General features: G+C 40.2%; 1 protein-coding gene across 16 annotated transcripts in view; it reads left to right on the top strand.

The window, feature by feature from the left end:
* Positions 1 to 22,077, top strand: part of HHAT (hedgehog acyltransferase) — a 186,338-nt gene that overhangs the window by 141,212 nt on the left and 23,049 nt on the right. The window contains exon 11 of one of the 16 annotated variants that reach the window (XM_086878520.1): positions 16,104 to 16,354. The exons of the other annotated variants lie outside the window; for them this stretch is intronic. Coding sequence (XP_086734646.1) covers positions 16,104 to 16,108 — 5 coding nt within the window. The 3' untranslated portion in view covers positions 16,109 to 16,354. Of the gene's footprint in view, positions 1 to 16,103; positions 16,355 to 22,077 lie in introns of those variants that run through there. 16 annotated transcript variants of the gene reach the window in all.

Below are 22,077 nucleotides of genomic sequence, written 5' to 3' on the forward strand. Positions count from 1 at the left end.
TTTAAACTCTCCCTTATGCATTTTGTCAGGAACATCCAGCATGAACTAGATAAATAACTCTTACAGACTCAGATCTATTGTTTAAAATGAATCACAGGTGAAAAACTGTTGTTGCAGAACTATTCTGTGCAACAGTCTGGAGAAGATTGGAAAAGCTCCAACTTCTCATACTCATATGTTTTCATGGTCTCTGGTGCTGTGATAGATTTTTGGTTTCTGAGATTTGATTTTAGCTTTTAGATTTGCTTGAACTGCTGGAACAATGAAATGTGGTTGTGTGGTGGGGCTTGCAGCTGAGTATGGCAGATAAAAGGCTTATCTCTCTTCTAGTGCATTGTTCAACATTTTTAAAAGTTGCTTCTAATTTCAAATGGAAACAATACAGAGAGGATTAGCTTTGTCTTAACAAATGCAACAAAACAGTACAAATTATGTGCAAAGGCATCTAAGCTGAAACTCTTACTTGTACCTCTAAGGTGCATGCAGTGTATGAATGTTGACACACAGTTCAATTTTCTTTATTCTGGCCCAAATATCTGCTTTTTAGACTTCTAATTTCATCTTTGTCTCCTTTTCTGTTTTCATTCTTATTTTCCTTTGTACATATCATTTTCTTATACCCTGTCCCTAGCTATATTCTTACCTGCCTTATCCTGCAGGTCTTTCCTCCCTTCCCTTCTTTATCTCTTTTTTGTTACCTTTTTCCTGATATCTTCTCTGCCATCCTCAGCATTAGTCATGCACAATCCCACTTCATTTCTACCCTTAGCTATTGTTATACAATTGTGTATTCTCTTCTTTGTTCCATTTCCAAGCATGGAAGGATGTGATTTTGCTTCTGCAGAGAAGTCCCTAGGAGGTCATTGGAAATGGCTTTCTGCCAACAGTAATGATCACACAGACCCTAGGCTTCCCAGCTCCAGGGTAGCACTGAAACAGGAACAAGCTCATAACTGGGTCTTGGAGGTCTGCAGACACTTAGGGGTCTTTGGAACAAGCTGTGAAGTTTGTGTTGTTGGCCTTTCCTGAGCATGCCCTTGCCACTCAGGAAAGCGGTGTGCTGATGCCTCTGTAGGCTTTCTCTTGTGCCTGTCAAGGGTGACCTGTTCCAGGGGTCCTTTTCAAAGCAGATTTCTTTTTCTTGTCACCTTCGATTAGTGTGATATAAAAAGAGGTTTCTTCAGTCCTCTGTCTGCCAGTGATTGATTCTCGTCAATGGCAGCCTCTTGGAAGTTTCCTTGGCCAGCTGCATTTTTGTACATTAACTTAGTTCTGTAAATCACTGCTTCCCCTGTCCATCCGTCCCCCCCCCCGCCCCCTTCCCCCGTTTTTTCATTATCTGATACTTTTTGCTTGGGGCAGTTACCTACATGACTGATCAGCAGTAGACCTTAAGTGAGTTATGGCTTTGACTCCTGAACCTGGTGCTTAAAAATATGGAAGCAGAGAGGCACAATGTGCTCAGCTCATGGTTTTCTGGCTGGTGTTACAGCCATGGTGTGGGCTGAGTCAGTGTCAGGTCCAGAGCCAACACAGTGATATTGAAAGTTGCTGGAATCCTGTTGACAACAGTGCTTGTCATTCTCTTTGTGAGTTATATGGCTTTGTATGCTAGAAAACCTTCTAGCTTTTGACTTGAATTTCACATATTAAAAGGAGAAATTGAAGAAATGTTTTATTTCCCAAGTTGCCTTTCTTTTTTACAGTAAAATCAATGATGGAGTGAACACAATCTACCAGTCTTTTTCCTCTGCTGTCTGCCAATGATGCATCAAGTTACAGGGGATGAATTTAAGAGCAGCTCATGGTGGCATCTGGCCAACTCGGTGAGAGAGGCTGCCTGCAGACTTCTGCTGCTAATGAAATGGCCCATTGCATTGATAGGTGTTGATAAGCATTGGTGTGTGTTTCTGGGGCTTATTGCACAGAAAGGGTCATAGGGAAGGAAAAAAGCTGTACACTTTGAATCGACCTTGGTGTCCACCAGAGCCACTCTGTTCCTTCCCCTCCTCAGCTGACATGGAAGAAAATGTAACGAAAGGTTCATGAGTGAAGATAAGGAGTGAGAGAGGTCACTCAGCAATTACTGTCATGGGCAACACCGATTTGATTAGGGGAAAAATTAATTCAACTTATTACCAAAAAAACCAGAGTAAGGTAATGAGAGATAAATCTTAAAAACACCTTCTCCCCATCTGTCTGTTCTTCACTCTTGATTTTTCTACCTCCTCCCATCCAGCAGTGCAGAGGAACAGGGAATGGGTGATGTGGTCAGTTCCTCATAGGTTGTCTTTGCACTCCTTCCTCTTCAAGAGGACTCCTCCTCACATCCTCCCTCTGTTCCAGCGAGGGGTCCCTCCCATGGGAGACAGTCCTCCGTGAACTTATATGAGTCCTTCCATGGGCTACAGTTCTTTGTGAACTCATCCAGCCTGGGTCTCTCACAAGGGCTGCAGTTTTTCAGGAACAGGCTGCTCCAGCCTGTGGATCCTGTGGGTTCCCTGTGGTGTCCCCTTGGTGTCACAAGTCACCTGCAAACCTGCTCCAGCATGGGCTCCTCTCTCTATCATGCCATGGATCCTTTCAGGAGCCTGTTCCATGGGGGTCACAGCTTCCTTTGGGCATCCACTTGCTCAGGCATGGATCCGCCATGGACTGGAGGTGGGTCTCTGTTCCCCCATGGACATCTCTGGGCTGCAAGGGTCTTCACCATGGCCTGCAAGAGAAACTGCTCCAGTGTTTGGGGCACCTCCTGCCCCTCCTTCTGTACTGACCTTGGGGTCTGCAGAGCTATTGTTCTCCCTTATTCTCCCTCCTCTTTGTCAGCTGCAATAATACAGATTTTTTTTTTCCCCTTCTTAATTGTGTGATCCTGGAGGTGCAGCCACTGTCTTGGAGCTGGCTGGCATTGACTCCATTAGACACAGGGGAAGCTTCTCACAGAAGACACCCCTGTAGCCCACTGCTACCAAAACATGGCCATGCAAGCCCAGTACACACTTGTACAACCAGTATACCTTGGGTTTGCACCTTGGGCTTGTGCAGACATTGCTGTAAGGGCTGAAGCAGCATGAGAAGTTGTGAGACAGGGAGGAGCTAAACACAGGTCTGTTATGACAGGCAGTGACAGCTCCTAATGTTCATATCAAGTCAAGTGCTGAGGACAAGGAAAGAAATGGTGGTAGAGAGGAAGCTGCAGGGCAAGCAAGTGACCCTTCTGTCCTACAAAGGAAGGAGCTGAGGGAAAGCAGTGACACCAAGTATCTCAATACTCTTTTGTCTATGTTGTTGTAAGTAACTGGTGGGAATGCTGCATTTCTGTGCTTAGAATCAGTAGAATGGAAGCTCACTGTACTGCAGGACTGCAGTGCATGCCATCACCCTAGAAACATTTCTTTGAGAAGCCCTTTGTCCCTGTCTCAATTGTGTCTTGCCAATGAGATACAAGTTCAAGGTCATAACGGTTGTTCCATAGTCCTGTGCCTGATAGAGGAGATGAGCCTTGTAGAAATTGTTCCTTCTTTGTAGAAAAGTAACTAAAAAAAGTATTGACAGTGTGTATGCAGCACATTGAGTGTCCTCCTAGACAAGGGACTGGGCATCTTCATTCCTCAAATGAGTCCCAAATTGCAGAAGCTACAGATAAGGAGAGTTCAAAGGGTTACTCATTTATTACAGAATTCAGCAAGTTATTGGGTAAAATAGAACAAGGCCACACTATATTCAGGATATTGAATCCAATTTATAGAGCTGATAAAAAGCAAGGAAAATAGGACCTCACTGTAGTACCTAACTAATAAATCTATTCTGAGAGAAAGAGCAGGAGCCACAGGAGTTTTGTTGCTGAGAGTCACTGGATTTTGTACATGGAAATTAGTGGGATTCTGCTCACGCTGCTATCGAGTGGCAGAAATCTGTCTTTCATGTAGGTAAAATAAGGCCGTGCTTTGTAGTATTTCTGTGTAATGATGGGCTCCCTGCTTCTCTTTACTCTGCTGTGTTTGAACTAGTTATAATTAGCAGTGACACACATTTGGCAGGCAGCGACGGGCAGGAGGCCATGCCACTTAGCCGAACTGGAGCTTAGGAAGCAGTGAGTGCTGGCCTAGCCCTTCTCTGCCAGCTCAGGTGTAGCAGCTGACCCTGCTGAAACCCTCACTCCCCCAGCATCTGATTTTTGTGTGTGAATTGTACTGGTGAGCCAGACTTTGTATCTTTTTTTATAGTATTTGACAATGGCTTTCCAATAACATTCAGCACATCTCTCTATTTGAGCAAAATCAGGTTTTGGGAAAAAAATGTCATGATGTACAGAGGAGTTATCAGCTGGTCTAGTACTATTTTCATTATGTCCATCATTAACTCCATTACTTCTTGTTGCCATGCTGTTTTATTAAAGGGCAGTAGGGAACATTATAGTTTATTAATTCCAGTACTAGTCAAGTTTGAGTAAACTTTAGTTAATTATAAATTCACTTGGAAACCTGATGTGATTTAAAACAGAATTAGACAATTCCCCTTCCTCTGTTGTTGTTTTTAAGTGTTTTTCCTACTATTCTGGTTTTCTTGAAGAACAGTCCCTCATTTTTCTGTTGTTTTTACTTGCCAAGTAAAAACATTGTATTTTCAGAGTGGTGATTCAAAATAAAGGCTAAAATTTCAGGAATTATTTCAAATGTCTGAGGCAGTCCCTGTCTATCTTCCCTCCTTACTTGAGCAAGCACTAAATATTAAATTATAATAATAAACGTTAAAGGGAAAAATGTCACGAAAGAACTGATTTGATCACCAATTAAGATATCTCATGTTACAATGAACTGCAAACTGGTTTCACTTGGTTCTCCTCCTCAGTATTGCCAAATGTAAATATCAAAATACTGAAAGTCTGATTGCACAAGGTGTGTTAATGTCTTGAAAATAATTTTAAAACTTTGTTTCTTTTGCATTTTCTATCATAATTTTGATTCCCTGGCCATTGGCTTCAGTCCAGTTGTTCAACAGCTTTGAAAGGTAGCTTTCAACAAATATGATGGCTGAATGCAAACTCTAGTTTCAGTGAAAAGCTGAGTTTTTTATGCAACTCTAGAACCTGGGGCTTTTTAAAAATTTAGTTACCCAAGAGAGGAATTTTGATTTCTGTAACTTCAGCTAGAAGTTGAGCATTACAGTTTCTTTTTGTCACTGTGTTTGAGACAAAAGAACTCAAGAAGGCAAATAGAAAGTTGAAAGTGGAAATAATCATATTATGAGCACTTAAATGGGCTTACAGAGGCCACAGGGGAAATATATTCCTTTCTATGTGCCAGTGTTGAGTTCTCACTTCCTAAGTATGTTTTTTGAGTTTTTTTTTTTTTTAATTTTTAGTGCTATTTTGAGAGGAATGGGGTTTCTCTGTTTTGGATTTGGTTTTGAACCTTTTTTTATAGGACTATTATGAGCTGCAAATTTTGTTTTTCTAAAAATGTTTTTTATTATTTTTTTTTCAACTGTTCATTTCATGATGTCCAGATAAATGACATTTATAAGTCTTCCCTTGACCACTGCCATAGTCACTCCACCACAGAAGGCCACTAGGCTGGTCAGACAGGACTTCCCTTGGTAAAGCTGTGCTGGCTGTCTCAAATCACTCCCTGTCCTGCTTGTGCCTTAGCAGAGCTTCTCAGAGGTTCTGTTCCAGGATCTTCCCAGACACAAGAGGTCAGGCTAACAGGTCACTAGTTCCCAGGTTTCTCCTTTCTTCCCATTTTAAATCTAGATATGGTGTTCCCCTTTTTCCAGTCACCAGGGACTTTGCCTGATTGCTGTGATTTCTCAGATACCATGGAGTGTGGCTTGGCAACTGCAGCCAGTTCCCTAGGACTCTAGGATACATCTCATCAGGTTCCATAAAATTATGTATACTCAGGTTCTTCTAGTGAGAACAAACCTAATCTCCTCTTACAGTGGGAAGGACTTTGCTCCCCCAGTCCCTGTCTTGTGGCCCCTTAACTATATAGAAAACTGGTAGAAAATATTCTCATACAGAACATCAGAAGCTCTTATTGCCACATGTAAAGTGGAAACTAACCTCTATTTATCCTTTGACTTTGGTTGCATCTAAGAAAATGCCTTTTACTGTTATGGGACAAGCCACAATCATTCCAAAGAAAATACTCTGTAAAGGCTGTATAGAAAAAAATTCCCACACAGATTCTCAAACATGCATAATAAAACTCACCTTCTGAACCTGTGCTTTTTATATCTTGTGATGGTTTTGCTCTTTTGTCAATGTAGCCTGTGTACAGTGCAGCAAATGTGACCATATGTTATATTGTTGGGTTCTAATAAGGTTCTCCTTGAGATGAAGTACTTTAAGCAGCAATGAAGAATGATGGAAAGCAAATGTACAAAATAAATAAATGGGGTTGTAACAAAATTGTCATGCCACATCCATATGTGTATATCTATGTGAATTCAAAGGAAAGAAATAAGTAAACATGACATTCTAGCATCCAAAGCTTGTGCCAGATGTCTATTCTTGAAGTCCTACATGAATCAAGAAAAGCTGTTGAGTTTAATTAAAAGTCAATTCTGATCTACTTAGCTAGATCTCATGCTCAGTAGAGAGCTCATCAAGCAAAGACTACATCTGTCAAAGTAGGAAAACCTTGTTGTGTTGTCTTCAGTGTGTGGTTCTCAGTATTTAATTCCCACTGTACTTAATGAAGTAGAGGAAAAGAATAGGCCTGATTTTAGTTCTCTCCAGTTCCTACTGGTATCCAAGGAATTGTCTGTGCAGGAGGATATAAATTCTCTAATCCCTATAAATGGGAAGTTAGGAAGTCCTTGCTGGAGCAGCGAGGGAGCTGTTGCATGCCTGATACCACACACTCAGCCTTTTTGGATAGAAGAGGAAATTTCAGGGCTGATCTACAGACTGGTGTTGCAAATGGGGCAAATTGAAATGCGATTTCATACAAATGAGAATGAGGTCCACTCTTCATGGTTCACATTACCAGTGTTTTGTGGTTATTGCCATTCTTTCCTTTAGAGAGAGAGACTCCAAAAATCAGATTATAGCTGTCAAAAGTGAATGGGAGTGATGGTAAGTTTGGAAGACTTCCAGGAAGAGCAATCTTTATGGACCACACCGTATATGGGACTTAGTGTAGTGTCTATATCTTAGATCTTAGTGTAGTGTTTATATCTTGCATTTCATAGAATCATAGAATGGTTTGGGTTGGAAGGGACATTAAAGACCATTTAGTTCCAACCCCTCTGCCATGGGTAGGGACACTTTCCACTAGACCAAAGCCCCATCAGTTCTACATCAAGGACACAAAACTTCTAGCTGGTGCAGAAATAATTACAATTTAAAGTGAAATGGAAAACTATTTTCTTAAATTTCTTTATTTTCTTTAATTTCACAGAGGAGATAATGATGAGTTATTGGAAGGTTCCTGCTCCTTGGTTACGATTGCTGTGGAGCTAGAAAGAAGATACAGATTGCATGTTCTGGTTTTCCTCTTTGCAGTACTCAAATTCTGCAGGGCAACTTTGAAACAAAACTAAGAGAGCAGTAGGTATTTGAGAGCAATTTAAAGTTGATCAGGTGTAGTCTAGGTGAAGATACACAAGTATCTGTTTCTGTTCACAAGTCAGATGGATAGATACCTAGTTTGTGGTACTGTGTTTAGAATGACAAGGTTGGGTAATGGAAATGAGAGAAATTTTCACAGTTTTCAGTGATGTCACCTAAAACAATGGTCTCCAAAGTAGATAGGCAAATACTAAATTGGTTTAAAAATTGCAAGATCAGTATTTCCACTATGAAGAACAGCAACATCCAATGGAGTCAGTTTCCATTAAAAGGCAAAGTTACTTTTCTTTGATACTGGGGGCTCAGCTCCCAGAGAGAGGGAGTTACTTTGGGGAAGGCTGTATAGGTGTGGGAGGGTTTATTTCAATCACCTAAAATGACCTCCTTAGACAATCCTGCTTCCTATGGTGAAAGTGCCAGAATAAATATGCCTAAATTAGATGCAGGGGTATGTTTCAAGCAATGCTCATTCAGAAATCCTGCCTGGATTGTTCAATGTGCCATTTGTTACAGCAAATATGCAGGATGGCAGGAAACAGCTTGCTGTGCATTTCTTTCCTGCCTAAATGGCTTGTTGAGCTGATAATTAATAAGCAACAGGACATTAGGTTTATTGTAACTTTGCTGGGCGAATGGTTAATCACTGGAGGTAGAAAGTACAGGAAATGTCTTATCTATTAAGGCTTTTCACATCTGTAGGAATTGCAGCCACTGATGAATGGAATAGTACACTCCCTAAGAACTGTGATATGCACATTAATGATTACTGTGTGAATATCCTACCTGGGGTTGTTAAGGTATTTTCATTTTCTTCAGATAAAGACCAGGTACAATAGTGTGGTCTTAAAATCACAAACTAAGAGAAATTTGGGCTAACTAGCAGTCATATGTGGTTTCTGTGGATGCATCTCCATTGACATTCACTTAAACAACGATTCAGGACTACACAGAGATAAAAGTATTGCCTGCTAAATCCTTAAAAACAAAAATCTTCTAAAATATTCTCAAAGTTTCCTTCACTAATTCTGCTCAATTCTGTTTCTGTTCAGACGCAACGCTCCAGGGAGGCTGTGTCTCCTGCACACATGCCAAATGCACAGTGTAGGCAGTAGTACAAGGCAGGCTTGTGTTCAGAGGACAGGAGGCTGACATGCAATGCATATCTTGTGGGCTAGGTCCTGCCACAAACAGCTGGGTGCTGGGGAGGGCTGCTGAGCATGGTGCTGCTGTGTATGTGTCCTCCAGGAAGATGATGGGGAGCAGGTGCTGCTGACTTACAAGCTGATGAGAGTGCGGATGCTCATCATAAGCAGCTGGCTATGAGTAACACTGCTGCACAGGAAGTTTCTCTGTGCCTGTGGCTGTCTTTCTTAGGAGTTTCTGTTCTTGTTTTCTCTTAAGGTCAGCTCTTCTGTTAAGGTGATCAAAGAGCGTCTTCAAGACAGGAATGAGAAAAGCTCGGGGCGATGAGCGCATTGATCGCGCACGCATCTCTCGCTTGTGGATGGCAGCCCTGGGCCTGTACTTTAACAATGGAACTGCATCAGTGATTCCCTAATGAGCTGATGAACCCACCTGCTCATCAGAGTTTGCTTCTGTGTGCACATAGGTGATTGCTCATACAGGCAGTCTGTGCAGTGGGGCTGCCTCACCTTCTGGAACTGAAGTAAAGCTGGGAGTCAAGGCATTGCCTTCTTCCTCTTTTTTTGACACTTCACTGCAGCTTATGGGAGCAAGTTCTAAGTGTTGTCCCCACTGAAAATACAGTCCTAGAGTCTAAAGGTGTGTAAATACAAAAGACCTGGTAAAGCCACAACTCTCTATGCCCATTGTAAAATTTCTTTTTGCTGCTGCTAGACATGTAAAAGAACTTGAAGGATTTTCAGTCCTTTATGAGCAATACTCACTCCCAAGCTTCTGCTGGGGCATGGAGTAGAAAGGGCACAGCTGCATATTGAAGGCCTTTCTCAGTTCATGCTTACTTAATGTGCAACGTTGTGAGCATCACTAAGCAGCAAGGAAATTTTTGCATTTGAACTCTTTAGTTCTTTGAAGAGGCACTTTTTAGTTCATCTTTAAAAGCTTGAGGACATTTCTTCATGGCAGTCTGCTAATGCAAGGACAGTGCTAACAGGTTGCTTCTAAAAGCTTGTCATGTTTATTTATGTACATGATGGAAGTGAGCTCTGCAAAAGTTTCTCTGCTGGGGAGGTCAGGAAGTCAGGAGAAGTCAGTAAGGAACAGCAGTGAAAGAGCTGCATGATCAGTCAGATAGGACAAGTTGCAACACTTCATTCTCTCTGCTTTGGCGAGCACCAACTGCTTGGCTTCTTGGAGGCACCTTCAAGAGCAATGGCAGATGCTTTGGCCTGGATGGAAGCAGCAAAGGAGCAGTTAGAGGTAACAGCCTGGAATTCCCTTCCTTCTGAGAGGCAGCAGGCACTCTTTCACTTCAAATGGAAATTATTGGCCAGTGTCCTGTGCTGGACTTGTCCTAATCCAGCAAATGCTTTCTTGGAAACCAGAGCAGGATAGGAAGGGGTTTTCTTGTATCAGGGAGGTATTGAGTCTCCAAAAAATTTTCTGTCATAATATGGGTTAAAACCAGTCAAAAAGCAGTTAGTTTTCCTGACCTGTCAGATACGGTCCAGGGTCCAGGGAGGTGTGTTTGCCTTGGATGTTAATTTCATTTAGATCTGAATTTTTTTAATTGAAAAAGAAAATCTTCGCTTTCATTTCAAAACAAATATTTGTAGGCAGGGATTATTCTTTTATCCTGATGTAGGAAATGGTAAAAGATTTTATTTTGTTGGGACTTTTTTTTTTTTTTTTTTTTTTAATGAGAGACCACACACAGAAGGTTTGTATAAATCTGTCTCTCCCTGTCTAGAGCCTGTGACCACAGTGTGATACTGTATTTTGGGTTCGGAAAGTTATCAGCTCATTGCTAATAACTGAATACCTTGTGTAGAATCCCCGGACATTTCAGCGATCTCCTACTGCAACATATTTGCACATATTAAGTTTAAATGTTTCATCTTGTAGGTTCAGCATCAGATTCTTCCAAGGGAGAGAAGTAGTTCAGTCAGGATTGCAAAGAATTAGAAGTCTTGGATGAAGACAGTAGACTGCAAAACCAGCAGTGACCTGCAGTTCTCCAATTGCAGTTCTTCACCAATCTTTGCCTTTTTAACCATTGGCAACCAATTCAGTGGTTTACTCCTGGTTGTATTCAGTCTGTACCAAAGTGTACCAGTTTTGAGTAGTTCTGTAGAAGACATAAGATTAGACATTGGTCCAGTTATAGGTATATAGTGTAATACAAATATATCTTTATAATTAGTTTCTTACTCATTTTTGGAAATGATGCATGTAGCTGGTGGGTGTTTCCACTCTGTGCCTCCAACTCTGACTCAAATAGCAGGATAAATTCTTACCTGCTCAAGGCATTAAACAGTTACCTGAGAAGAAGGATTTCAGCAGGGCTGAAGCTCACTGCACTCTCTCTGATTCTTACATCTTGTTATCCTCACTTTGCTAATTTTCTGGCAGACAGATGTGTTCTTCTGTTGCTGTCTGCATACAAATATTTAATTAAAACAGGAAGTGGTAATGCTTCTCAGAGGCAGCTGTTGTCCCCATCTCCAAATGCCGTGTCAGTTTAATAATAGCTTCAAAATGCCGGAAACCAAGTGATGACCTGGTCAGTAAGTCCATGCTGGCATCTGGTGCCTGTGCAAGGAAAGACCAGGAGCAGTGTCTGCCCATCAGTGCATTTGGCAGCGTGGCTGGCTGTGGCCTGCCTCAGGTCACACAGCAGCAGCCAGAGCTGTGCCTGCTGAAGAGCAGGATGTTCATGGAGGAGTCAGGCTGTCTTTGTCAGAAACAAAGGACTTGGGGATGCTGCGAAGCTGGCCAGACTTTTAAAAGCAGAGGAGCTGTGATCACTCAGTAGTGAATGTAGGGGACAAAATCAGTCTGATGGTTCTGCTACAGCCCTCAGCTGTCCTCCAGGCCCCTTTGATGAGTCATCACACTCAACAGCATCGTGGTGCTAACTGGCATCAAAGTGCAGTTTTCCTTTACCAGAAAGCAGCACACTGAAAACTGTCACTAAAAATTATTTCTTTTTTCTTTTTTCTTTTTTTTCAGCAGAAGCACTTTTGGAGTGTGAGGGCTGACTCCTGCCTTTCTCGTTAGAATGGGCAAAGGTTATTGAACAGCTTCCTTGGCTTGTTCATCCCACATGCATGCAGGCAGGATATTCAGAAGCAGGATATTTAAAAAAAAACCCCATATGGTGTATTTTTTTAATAATGAGAACCATTTCTCTGAGTTATAATCAAAATGTGGTATATTTTTATATGAAGAAGTTTTTTATAATTATCACAGAAAAGACTGAAAATATAAAGATGCAGGGAGGAAAAGTCATGAGGGGAAAAATTCCTTCAACATTGTTTTCCTGCTTTGATCTTGGATTTTTTGATGTTAAGAAATGTCTCAGTTAAAAGCAGGAATTCTCTAGAAAATTTATATATACACTAATTCATTAACCAGCTAGCAGGTGAACAAGAACCATAGCTGGAGAATTAGTTGCAGAGTAAAATCTGCTGGTTTTACCATTATACAATATTCCTGACAGTGGTGTAGAAGAATGATAGTCCTTTTCAGGACAATATGCTCCATGCTGCAGATTTAATAATAAAAAAAAAAAAAAAACTGAAAGGGAAAAGAAAATGGAGAGAGAAATAAAAACCCACACCCATTGAGGACTAAGAGGCAAATATATGGAAATCAGTTTCATAATTCCTGTTTGTCATTTTCACACATAGTTTTGAAGGAAAAGTAATTGAAGTTATTTCTCTTGGATTGGCATCTATTAAAACCTCCTTGAATATGAAATGAATGTGGTTAATATAATAAAAAGATCTCATTTATTCTGTCTCTCACCTTACCACTTCACCCTGCTGTTGAGTGCTTGAAAATATTTTTTCCCTTAATCTAGTAATGAATACACAAAGCACTTGTTACAGTTCTTCCTTTAAAATATAAAGAATAAAGGAGCAAGACTATTTCACTTTCCAGGTTTGCTGGGCATGTTTTGAAATCAGTAAACATGGTCAAATGTTCTCTTTTATAACAGGATGTTTAGCAGTTCAGGTTTAGAAGAAAATCTCTGTTTGCAGACGTGTATACACGTGCACACACTTGAGTGAATCTGGTATTTTGACAGATTAGATGCAGCATCTGATTTGGAATCCACTAATGAGAAAGCAGCTCTGTTTTATTCTTTCAACTGCTGTTTGTGATGAGACCTCATTCCAGTAATACTGATTAGTATCAGGTAGACTTTTCCTTTAGGAACTGGAGAGCATCCCTAGCTTATTCCCTACAAAAATAGCTGGTAGTTGGTAATGAGCTTTCACACAAGCTCATGAGAAATGAAAAATTCTTGATCCAGCTGTTTCTTTTTCTTTCTGCTCCTTTACCTAAAGATTGAAATTCACAATACAGTTTTGCCTAGAGAATGCATCTCTCTCACTTTTGCTCCCACTGTTTTTTCAGTAGTTCATTTCTAATGGTGTTAATGAAACTCACAGTTTAAATAGATGAACTAAATTAATAAAAACCTAAACATTGCAAGTGCATAAAAACTAGTGATCAGTACAGTACCTTGCTCCTCAAACAAGACAGAAAATCTATTATTCTATTTACATAATAGATTTTTAAGAAAGCAGCTTCAAGACAAGTAACCCTTTGATTTGATGCCTGAAAAAGAAAAAAGAATTCAAATACTGATTTTCTGTATTTGCTGCCATACTTAACAATTTACATTCTATAAAAGCTCTACTCTTTTACACAGCTCTAAAGTGTCTGTGAAAATTAAGCATCAGGATAACCCTGCCTCCAGCAAATATTTTAATAAAAGTGCCTTAAAAGAATGAGAACAGCTGTGATATTTCATCCTTTTATAATCCTTTCAAATCCATGTAATGTCTCTTCAGTGAGGCAATTTAACTACCAGTGTTCTATGAAGTTTGACATTCCAATCACAGAATTGACTGGTTGCAGTAATATTTATTGGTTGGTTCCATTTATTATAAACAGAATTCTCCAGGTATGCTTCAGACTTTCTGTCTGACATGGTAAATCACAATTTTGGAAATTAAATGCTAAGATTCAGATTTTTAGCTGAACTTTTCTTAAAAAGTATTTTTCATGCAGAGACTGCATTGAATTGTATGAGTTTGGTCAAAGAAACATATGCAGTAAGCATTCATTGCAGAGATCCACTCACTATTGAAGCAAATTGTCTTAGCTGGTTTGACTAAAAATATGTTGAAACTGTGTTCTTAGAAGTTATGGATGTCTGAGCACTATGTTTCAATTCTTGAGCTGTTTAATCACAATGTAATCATGGGATTTAAACAAGCTAAACAGGATGTTTCTCTGCATAAGTGCATATCATACATTGCCTCCTAGAAGATGGATAGGATAAACAGGTTGTATTTTGTCATATTTACACATCATCACTGAAAAAATAACTTCTCTGAAATTATTTTGTGAAAAAGCTTCAGCTGTTTTTGTAAGAAAAATGGAACAATCACACACAAAAAACCAGAAGATGATGATGATTGTTGTTGTAAAGTGTGACAGGAGATGACTTACGGGGATTTCCCATAGCACAGAAGAGCTTGACAGTACCTTTGGATATCTAAGGCCTTCAGAAAATCTGACACATACCGAGTTCTTTAGTCCTGAGCTCTTACAACTCTGCCAGTTGTCCTTTCAAAGAATCATTGAATGGTTTGGGTTGGAAGGCACCTTAAAAACCATGTAATTTCAATCCCTGTACCATGGGCAGGGACTCTTCCCACTAGACCAGGCTGCTTTGGCTGCTCCATCCAGCTCCAGGGATGGGGTGTCCACAGCTCCTCTGGTCAGCATGTTCCAGTTCCTCACCACCCTTAGAGGGAAGAATTTCTATCTACTATCTAATCTGCACCTGCCCTCTTTCAGTTTAAAGCAGTTCCCCATTATTCACTCTCTGACTGCCTTTGTAAGTAGTCTCCTTTCTTGTAGGCTCTCTTCAGCTACTGGAAGGCCACAGTTAGGTCACCCCAAAGCCTTCTCTTCTCCAGGCTGAACAATCCCAATTCTCCCACCCTTTCCTTGTATGAGACATGCTCTTCTACATTGTAGTACAAAGTACATTGTAGGTACTTTGTAAGTGGTAAGAGGAAGATGAAGAGAACAAAGTTTAGATTCGCATTGTGTTTCTAACTTTTAGCTACTTGTAAAAAACATCTTCCTGTGTATTTTCTGAGAAAATAGAAACTGAAAATTAGTTAGGACAAAACTTCTTCATTTTCATTATCAGAATTTAAAATGCTTGCATTTCTTGATAGAAAAACATTTTGCACAGGGCATGAATTCACTTAGATACTTCTATCACATTATTTACTGCATCATTGTAGAACTTGAATTGACATCCACAGCTACAGCTCGTACTTATTCCATTCCTACATTCATATAAAACCATCACCTTTTAACTTATTAAACTTTACAGCATGATTCACTAATTCAGTATTTCTTATATAAATTCAACAGATTACCAAAAAATCGGGTAATCAATAAATTCATCAGTGATTCTTACTAAATTTTAAACTAATTTCTTTAAAAGGCAAAATGCATTAAAACCTTAAAGCATAATTTTTGTAGCAAAAATTAATTCAAAATTAATTTTAAATCATCTCCATGGGTGCAACTGTTAAAAGGAGTAGTTCTTTGAATGTTGGACTGTATCTTTCCTCTGGCCAGCTGTGCCCAACTCTCTAGTCCAACCTTTCCTTGTGCTGCAGTGTTTACATCAGCAAATGCTGGTGTCCACTGGTTTTGCTCCATTGGCATCTCCGGTCCTAAGTCTGAACTCTTCCTCCTCTGAGTCTCCTTCCACTGCTCTGTATAAGTCCTCCTCTCTATTACACCTTGTGTCTGCACCTCCTCTTTCTCCTTTCTAAGATCCTTCACATCTACCATGGAAGCAAATTCCAGCAAGATTTTCTGACTGCTTTCTGCCAATGGATGTACATATTATACATGTTCATTGTCCATTTGGATGCTCTTTCTACATCCACATGATGCTTAGTTTTACACACAGGAATTGCTCAGTTAGGTACAGAGTCTGAAAGATTTTTACAGGGATATTTGTGAGATAAGGAGCAGGCCCTCGGGGAAGCTGGAGCAAGTCTCCTGACAGGGAGTACTTACACCAGAATTACTGAGAGGTCATCCTGACAGAGGAGCATTTTATATTACCCAAGTCTTTTATTGCAGAGTATGTGGGGTCTGTAAAGTGCTTTGATGTTGGAGCTGTGTTTAAGTGCTGAGCATTTATTGTCTTGAATCTTTTGGGTTAAGAGTTGTGGACATGGGAAGGCTGGTTTTTGTTAAACTTTCTGTTTTATCTTCTTCACACATGGTCTCCTGCTGCATGGACTTGGCTTAAAATTATAAAATGCAGAATGAAGCATTAAAGAGGATTTTTGAAAGGTCAGTGGGTGACTGATGAACAATCTGGACTGACCATGTAAAATCACTAATGTGAAACTGGAAGGACTCATCTTCCTTGCTTTGCTCCAGCATGCCATGTGCCAGTTTGAGGACTCTGCCTCCCAAGATGGGGGCTGAACTAATGCATACCTGAATTCACAAAACTAACAGAAAGTACCTCTTTTTGTCAGAAATAGAAAATAAAGTTTCCATTTTGACTGTTACAGTATTACTGTCATGTAAATTTTTGGGAAACAATCCTGGGTAGAAGTTGCTTTGTATACAATTTTGTGATAGTTCCTGAAAAGACCCTTTTCCTTTGCTGTGAGACAGCTTTCAGTTCTGTGTTTCCAGGGCTGTTTGTGTCAATGTATTTCTGTGTTCAGCAAAACCTGAAAAGCCTGGAGCTGCTCATTTAAGAGAGTCTGATGGTGATTGCTCCTGCCACCTCCAGAGATCTTTTAAAGTGGAAAGAAGATTGGAAAGATCAGAGGGTAAAAATTAGGTTTTAATGGCAATTCCAAGAGTATGTTGGAGAAGTAGATCTGAGGCGCTCTGTTGTTTTTAGCTGGACTCTGTGTTGTGCATACAGAATGAAGGGAAAGCTGGATTCATAATACTTTTTGTGGCTGTTTTTTCAAGGCTGTCCAATCTTCTCCACTCCTATTTCTTAATCAGTGACTGATTTATGCAATAAAGAAAATTTCAAAGAGCCTGTAGATTTTGGTTATTGGAGAATTACTTTCGGTACTTTTTTTCCAAATAAAAATTACCTCAAGCACCTGAAGCATATTAAGGCAAAGCCTCGTGTACAGGTGAGTTGATGCCTAGATGGCCAGGAAAGTCAAGGAGTGAGTCTTTGAACACATCTCACTGACTCAGTGAGTCCTGCTTAGGCATCCTGGGACAGCCTTCCCTTTTGCCATAAAAAAAGTTACCAGAGCTTTTGGAAATCTGGTGTCTTTCAAATCTACTCCAGTGGGATGAGCTCAAGGAAAAACTGAGAGCAGTTTTCCCAACTGTTAGTTAAAGACAGGTAGTGAATAATGACTGAGAGGCAGAATAACTTTGAAAGAAGTTTAACCTAAATGTTTCTGTATGTTTGAAGCCTAAGCACTTACTCTTACTACTTATGCTGAAATAAGACTGCATACTGTTTAGTTTTTTCCAACAGTGATAATAGAAAACTGAAGAATAACATTAACATTTCTGTATTATAATAGTCCTTTAAAAAATTGAATTGATGTATTAGTATGGTTAGGAGCACCTCACATTTCTTGCTATAAGACAATTAATTGTTTATTTGCTTTTTGGGTTTTTTCTTAATTTTTATTTCTGCTTTCCTTCAGGCCAATTCCTAGACAAAGCTACTCAGACAAAACACTTCAGGCATCTCCAGGTGTAGGGCTGAAGTGTATGCAGCCAGGTTGGCAGGCTTCTTTGAAAGGCTAGAGGCAAGGCTTGACATTTAGTTGGAGATGAGGAAAAGGAGAAGGGAAGTATGGGGAGCACTTCAGATTTGTGCTCCAGACGTGAAGAACAATTGACTCTGTCAGAATTTGGCTTTTCATCATGTGGGAATTGACCACTCTTTTCTTACTCAGAAATTCCTGCTGAAGTTAACAAGGACAGTTCTGTTCTTTTGATATGCAAATGTTATTTAAGTTATTTATGAAGTCTGAAACTGTGTCAGGATGCAGGACAAAGCTGGTGTATGCTGTGACTTCTTTGCATCCTTCTGTCTTGCTTGTTAGTGCTTGCAGGTCACACACTGTGGTCTAGGCAGAGATGCAGCCTGGGGCAGACACCACTGCACTTCTCTGAGAGTTGAACTGGACTGTAAATATGGCTCTGACTTTGTTCTGTTCTCTCTCTGGTTTTGGGGAAGAAGAACTCTTTGCCTGGGAGGCACACATTACTGGTCCGCTCCCATCCTGTGCTTGGTGATCCGCTTTGTTTGTGAGAATTAATGGTAAAAGATCATGCAGCAGAGCTTGGCAGGTTTTGGAGAGGAGCAGGGGGGTGGTGGAAGGGTGAGATGATTTCCATGCACAGAATGATTCTGAAGATAGGTAAGTTTGTAGCTGAAAGGTGACCAAATGTTGCAGTGAGAAAGTCAAGTAGATGGAGAAATTACAGCAAAATTGGTTCAAGTGAAATTTGCAGATTCAGAACAGACACACGTGTCATCTTTTGTTTTCTAAATGCTTTTCATGAAAGTTAGGAGATCTAACACTTTCCAGAAGTCTGATAGTTATTCGTTAAACAAATAAATTTGACAGAAGTATTTTGATCTATGCAAAATTGTGTCTTCTTTTTTTCACTGAGGTAGACAACAAGTTGTTTATTTTCCTGTCCTCTACTCCAACTGTTTTACTAGAGAGATACATAATTTTAATACTCAAGTGTTTCTGTTAATTAAAATGTTGATTGTGCTCCTTTTCTCAGATGGAATGGTGTGGGGGATAGTTTGCAGGGTACAGCAGGGGAGGATTGTGAGAGAAGGTCCTGTCATGTACTTATAAATGTGAAGTCCCAAAATAACTGTTGCAAGCAAATATTGTATTTTCAAGATGAGGTAGAAATCAGTATTTCCCCCACTTTCAAGCCAAGTCTCGCCAATTATTGAGTGATCAGCTCCCAGCTGAGTTGCTGGGAGTGGTTGTCACTGTACAACAAAGAGCATCATACCCTGGCAACCCAGTCGTATTTCCTTTAAAATTGGTAGCAAAATCCCCACTATCTTGTCAACACCAGATTTAAATGTCTGAATCTTTTTTTGTCAGGTAAACTCATTTTCTACAAAGACCAAAGGATTTAAATCTGAACCTTATTATGTCATATGGAAATTTTAGTAGGAGCTTATCCTAGATATGTTAAACCTTCCATTTGCTGCAGTAGGCCTTGTTTCTTTCACAGACAATTTCTTAGCCTTAAAAAGCACCATCAAGGTGTTGTTTTTAAGAAACCTTCTCCAAGCTGTGAGGCTGTCTCACAAAAGGCTAATTTGGGTAAGCTGCATGCTGAATTCTACACAACCTGCTTTCAGTACACTTGCTGCTCTGTGCTGGCCTGAAGATCTGTCGCCTGACTCCAAAAATGAGTCCAGGTTTTGTCACATCAGCTCTCTACAGGAAGTTGCTGTTGTCAGCTATTGAGTTGCTTCAACTTGTGTGGTTGCAGTTGTGTCTTTTATCCCATAAACAGTTCAATGCCAACCTTTTATTCTGGGTCATGCTGCAAAACAAACCAAACAAAAAAAATCTAAAGGAGCCCAAAGTAATTTTTGACTTGATGGCAGCATGACAGTGCTTCCTTGGGGACATTACTAATGGCTGCCCTTGGTGAAAGGGACAGAGGCCCTGGTTAGAGGGAGAGTGGTTGTATTTAATTATGTAAGTAATTAAGCTGTGATCCGTTCATTTAGGAGAGGTTATCCCTGAGTGATGCAAAGTAACCTGAAGATGCCAAATTTCTCAAGGACTAAAGGCTTCCTAAAAGATGTCTGGCGTTGGTCTGGGATTCCTTTGGGGGACCAATTTTGAAAGAGGGTAAAACCATGAAGGGATTTCTGCCTGGTTGATGCTTGGTTCTGTGTTCTCACCTTGTATGGTTGGGGTCATACCTGTGCAGAGGACACCTTTGCAAATAGAGGAATGTCCACGTTCTGTACCACCAGGACACCTCATAAATCCATGCCTTGTACCATTTCAGTAAAACTCTTCCTCGGGTTGAAACAGCATATAATGTCATGAATACACTTGTAACTTTTACCAGCACAACTATGTGAAACAGGGATTGAACCTTTTTGTACTGTTCTCTGTGTGCAGCTTAATCATAAGGGACACAGAGCTTTGCTAGAACATTTGATGCCATCTTTCTGCTTTATGCTGAATGTAAGTGCTGTCCCAATCGCAACAACCACAGTTAAAACCCTTTCCTAGCCCTTGCTGCTGCAAGATGATTTTGTTGTTTCTCAGACATCTTTCCAATGAGCCTGATGGTGACACTACCATGAAGCTCTGTGCACATCACTGTGTGAGCTGACCTGTTTAATGATGCATTAAACATTGAATTTGCATTAGCCTGATAATGCAAATTTTACATCATGATGCCATTTCTGGAAAAAGAAAATTAAATAGCACCTGTCTTTATTTCAGTAAAACCTCTGTTGCACTTAGCAGCTTGTTAGACGAAATTGTTGAAAAGTGTCCCAAAACACCTGCCCTTATAAACCTGGTTTGTCAAAAATTGTTACTCCTGAGGAGAGAGCAAAAGAGTATGGTTTCTTCTCCTAACTTCATTTGAATCTGCCTTGGTCACTTTAAGGTTACAGTAGATTGCCAGCAATTTTGAGCAGCAAAATATGGCAATAGATGTGTGTATCTTCTTGCTGTCCAGTATTGTACTTTTGACCTAAACATTTGAAGAATTTTGTGGTTCCAGTTGCTTTGCAAATAGCAAAGGGAAACAAAGAGATAGAGAGAAGAAGTAAATCAGTAGAGGACCTGGGAGTAGATTTTGACTCTTCTGCCTGATGTCAGTCAGTAGCAATTCACATTCATTCCTCCCTGTGATGTGCTTTTCCACAGCCCTGCTGTGACACCAAATTCTTTGGGGTTTGTGAATGGAGCTCAATAAGCACAGAATGATGAGCAGGAAGTCACAAAGCAGAAACACAGTAGTGTTAGAAGATCCTTTCAGTGCACTGGTTTTTGAGCTTTTTGAGCTGCCAGTAGTCTTCTATGGCAACAGTACATGAAAAATCCACTGTATTGTATATAAAAGGGATTGCCATGAACTAGTCATGTCTCGATTTGTTTGACCTATGCCAGGTTTAGAAAGTTCAAATCCTTGTTAAAAAAGTCCTGATCACTCACTAATGTGAAGGTATCTCCTTTTCATTGGGTTAAGCATTTCTGCTCTGTCTCTCGCTGAATCTGGCTCCTGCAGTGCAGTCAAACACACAAGATTTGTCTCCTACTTCTTTTTTAAGTAACAGTATTGCTGATGAAAGGTTGTGAGATGAGGACAGGAGAAGCTAGGAGATAGAGTCAGCATTTACTTGCTTTGGCAGTCTAGAAGAATTGTCAAAATGTATCTTGTGAGATGAAACAGCTCTTTTAGTTCCATCCCCCTTTTTTTCCATCCAGGATTGTCTGTCTTAGTGTGTCTGTCTCACATAGGTTAGGGGTCCTTTACGATGCTCTTATTTTTGTGTGGTTTTTTTCTTCCTCTGAAAGTCTGCCCTCACCTTTACTGCCTACTGCTCAGGTAATGTGAAATAGTGAGATGTTCTTTCCATGGTCTGGGCTATTTATGCCTCCTGGGAAACGCTAAAGACAATCTGGAAGCATCTGTAAGGATGTAGTTTCTGCCAGTTGTGGGCCATACTGGAAAGTCTGATTTACTTCAAGCATTTACTGGATAGAAACCAAATGTAGTCTGTGGAGCAGGGAGAGGACCTCTCTATTCCATTTTGCTACAGGAGAGTGTGCAAGCTGTGAGGTTACAGAAAATGCTGGGGTGTTTATGTAGTGACTCTAACTGAGCCATGGAACAGCTTCCAAAGGAGGCAAAGAGCTGAGCCCAGCACTGGGGGCAGCTCCAGAAGGAGCCTCCAGCTGAAGCTTCCTGGGGAGAAGCATGTTTCCTTTTGAGAATCCAGTCCAATATAACTACTACCCCATGAAAAGCAACATCTCAAACCCAGTACAAATTTGTCAAAATATTATTGTATAGTACTTTATAGCAACTATATTGTTGCTATAGCATGGTGTGCAGCTGCTACAATGAGCATGGCTACTAACAAAGTAAAAAAATAAGGAAGACCTGCCACAGACCCAGATGTCACTTAATATGCTAAGTCTTCAGCATGATTCTGAAAAAACAGTCTTTTAAGATTTTTGTCTTGCACTTTTTGTATCTTCCCACTGTCTCTGGTG

This window comes from Cyanistes caeruleus, chromosome 2 (assembly GCF_971803275.1).
Source record: "Cyanistes caeruleus chromosome 2, bCyaCae1.hap1.1, whole genome shotgun sequence".
Lineage (NCBI taxonomy): Eukaryota > Metazoa > Chordata > Aves > Passeriformes > Paridae > Cyanistes > Cyanistes caeruleus.